The sequence below is a fragment of the Pygoscelis adeliae genome, unplaced genomic scaffold (assembly GCF_000699105.1).
Source record: "Pygoscelis adeliae isolate BGI_AS28 unplaced genomic scaffold, ASM69910v1 Scaffold291, whole genome shotgun sequence".
NCBI lineage: Eukaryota > Metazoa > Chordata > Aves > Sphenisciformes > Spheniscidae > Pygoscelis > Pygoscelis adeliae.
The window spans coordinates 544,122-546,867 of record NW_008824063.1 but is presented as its reverse complement, the minus strand read 5'-3'; the positions used below and the strand labels follow the sequence as shown (position 1 = coordinate 546,867).

General features: G+C 51.9%; 1 protein-coding gene across 1 annotated transcript in view; it reads left to right on the top strand.

The window, feature by feature from the left end:
- The window catches only part of ZBTB40 (zinc finger and BTB domain containing 40), a 35,416-nt gene that overhangs the window by 17,495 nt on the left and 15,175 nt on the right, over positions 1 to 2,746 (top strand). Inside the window, exons 6-8 of the mRNA XM_009334117.1 lie at positions 290 to 427; positions 878 to 1,069; positions 2,147 to 2,280. Of these exons, the coding sequence (XP_009332392.1) occupies positions 290 to 427; positions 878 to 1,069; positions 2,147 to 2,280 (464 nt within the window). The remainder of the gene's footprint in view (positions 1 to 289; positions 428 to 877; positions 1,070 to 2,146; positions 2,281 to 2,746) is intronic.

Genomic DNA, 2,746 nt, shown 5'->3' with positions numbered 1-2,746 from the left:
GCTGAGACCAGGACTGAGACTTGGAAGGCATCTGGGTGCCAGAGATCTATTTCTGTAGGCACGTATGGGCAGAGGATATTCTGTGTTGTCTTCGATTTGGGGAAGTTTTGATTTGTCATGTTCATCCTCTGCTTGGAGGTGAATCCAGGTGTCCTGAGTGTAAGGCCCTGAGCGGTAGTAACCCAGGGAGAACTGCCTGCCTTGGCTTTTTCAGTATCCCCTAGCTCTGAAGCCCTTTGGGAAGATGCTGCAAGCTGAGCTGTTCTCATTCTCATTCACTTGCATTCAGCCAAATGGAGCCCAGAGGATTATGGAGCCAAACTGTTGAGACGATACCGACAAAACTTAGTGGAGCTTCTCACAGACACCCAGACACTGCTGCAGGGCATCTCTGCTGCACAGAGCCTGCTTCCTCCTGGAGAGAGAGGTAAGCAGTCTCCTGCACGTGGGCAAGCAGATACTGAGTTTTAATCCCCATCTGGGATCCCTGTCAAGTCCTGAGGACTTGATTTAGTACCTGTCATGGCTTGATTTGGGGCAGTCCTCTAGCAGGACTCGGTTTAATGATTCCTTAGCATCCCATAGCAGGAGTGAAGCAGGTAATGAATATGAAGCTGAAGGTTGGCAAGTAAGAGTGGCTGATTTGGGCACTGAGGAGGCATGCTCAGCTTTGGAGTGAGTCGAGGAAATGGCTGATGTGTTTGGGTGAAGGACTGGGCTTCAATGCAGTCACTGCTTGGGTTGCACTGTGAGCCAGATCTTCAGCAGGGTGGAAGCAAGGGAAGGCTGGGTCTGGGGCGAGCCATGGTCGTGGCTAAGCGTGACACAGGGCAGATGGACGGGGTCCCTTGTTAGTGCCTCACTGTGGGTCTTTCCAAGGCAATGGAGCAAGTTGTGAAGTGTGAGGCCGGTGGTTTCGCCTCCCTCGTGTCGGCGGCACTGGACGAGCGGTCTCTGTCGGTCTCTGCCGTTTGGCAGCTGCTGCTGGCTGTGCGGGAGCCTGCACCGCTGAACCTGCTCATGGAGGAGATCCGGAAACAACCTGGCGCAGAGTTTTTCTTCCAAGCAGGTAAAGGCCTTGGTGTCCCCCCACACTCTCCCTGAGCTTCTCCCGCTGCTGGCAGGAGCTGCTTTCTAACTCCTCACCCTCTCCCCAGCCAGGAACCCCTTCTCTTCCAATAGGTCTCAACACCCGTGTCTCGGTGAAACAGTGGATTGGTTGGAAAAGCACTTCTGTCCGCAAGCGCAGCTGCTTTGCTTGTGGCTCTGTGCCTTCAGGTTTTGTAATGAGCAAACCTTTTGAGAGCTGGCCACCATCCTGCGCTAATAACCAGCTGGAGGCCCATCAGACTGAAAGCATGGGTTTCATCGGAGGTCTGTGTGCAGCCACCACCCTGTCCGCCCCAGAGCCTTGGCCTCTGGCTTTGAGTTTTCCTACTTTAAAACCTAAACTCTGTGTTTCCCCCAAAATCATTGCCAAAATCTCATGCAAGTGTGAGGAGTGCTCAGGTTGGTGGTATTGTGGGGCAGGAGAGGTTGGCTGTGCAGGGGCCGGCTGTGTGTGCTGGCCCTGTGGGCACAAAGCTGGCTTTCACCTGCCTGCGGTCAGATGCCTGTGGTGTAGCTGCCTCCGTCCGAACTCCTATTCTCCATCCCCTCCGTGCTTAGCCCGGAGAAACCAGCACTTCTGGCGCGTGGTGCATCCAGCCACTTTTTACGTGGCTGTCCCTGGATGAGGCAAATTGTGCCTAGAAATGCCTGTTTCTCTGCAAAAGGGAGAATGGGATGTCTATAATTGGGGGAGAGAAGAAATGCTGAGTCTTGGGAGAATCATGCCTGCCTTTTGAGGTTGTCAGTGTCTCTTTCAGCAATGTGCTTTGGAAAACCTGATCTTCTCACCCAAAGTTGGACAAGCAGTGAGAAGTGAGGTCTGCTAGGGTTTTATGCTGGATGTCAGTGCTGCAATTAGTGTAAACAAAGCTTGCCTGTAGTTGTTCGCTGTTTCCTATGCCCTAAAGAAGTCACTTCTGCTGTTAACAGCTCAGCTTCAGGAGCGGGCTAGACAAAGCTAAGCGAAGCTAAGGCCTTCAGGTTCTCCTTGGGTTTTGTGTTTTTAAATACCTTTACTTTTTATTTTCATACTCAGTGGCCACCAGCGAGAGCACAGCCATTGAGATCATCCTGCGGCACAGCAAGCTGATCTCGGAGGCCATCCAGCAGAGAGCGGACCTGGAGGGCTTGGGTCCAGGGGAGGCAGGACTCACAGAAGCAGTAAAAGAGGTACAAGGGGATGCTCTTGGAGCTGGCATGGTTTGGGGCTCAAAGGGTCGACAGACTCTAGCGTGCACTGAAATTGAGGGACGTTACTTAGGTTGGGGAAACCATCCAAAGTTGGATGTGCCCCTCTGCTGAAGTGAGAGTGTGTTGGGTGTTTTATATAAATTCTGTGGGAGTTTTAAGATAAAAGAAATTTCCAGTGAGATTCTCAGTTGGTGAAAATGTGGGTATTCAAACGCAGCAAAACTGTTTCAGCTCTGCAAGGGTGCTGAAGTCCTGGAGAAAGCAGAGCTGCTAGGGAGTGGGTTTCCATTTGAGTTGGCTGTTCCAGAACATATGAGAATGAAATGCTCCTAGCAAATGCACTGAGGATGCCATGATTGTGTAGTATCCCAGAGTGCCTTGCCTGTTCTCCCTTTGACAAGGAAAACGGGCTGTGTTAGTAACGAGCTGGTCTTTTCCACCAAGC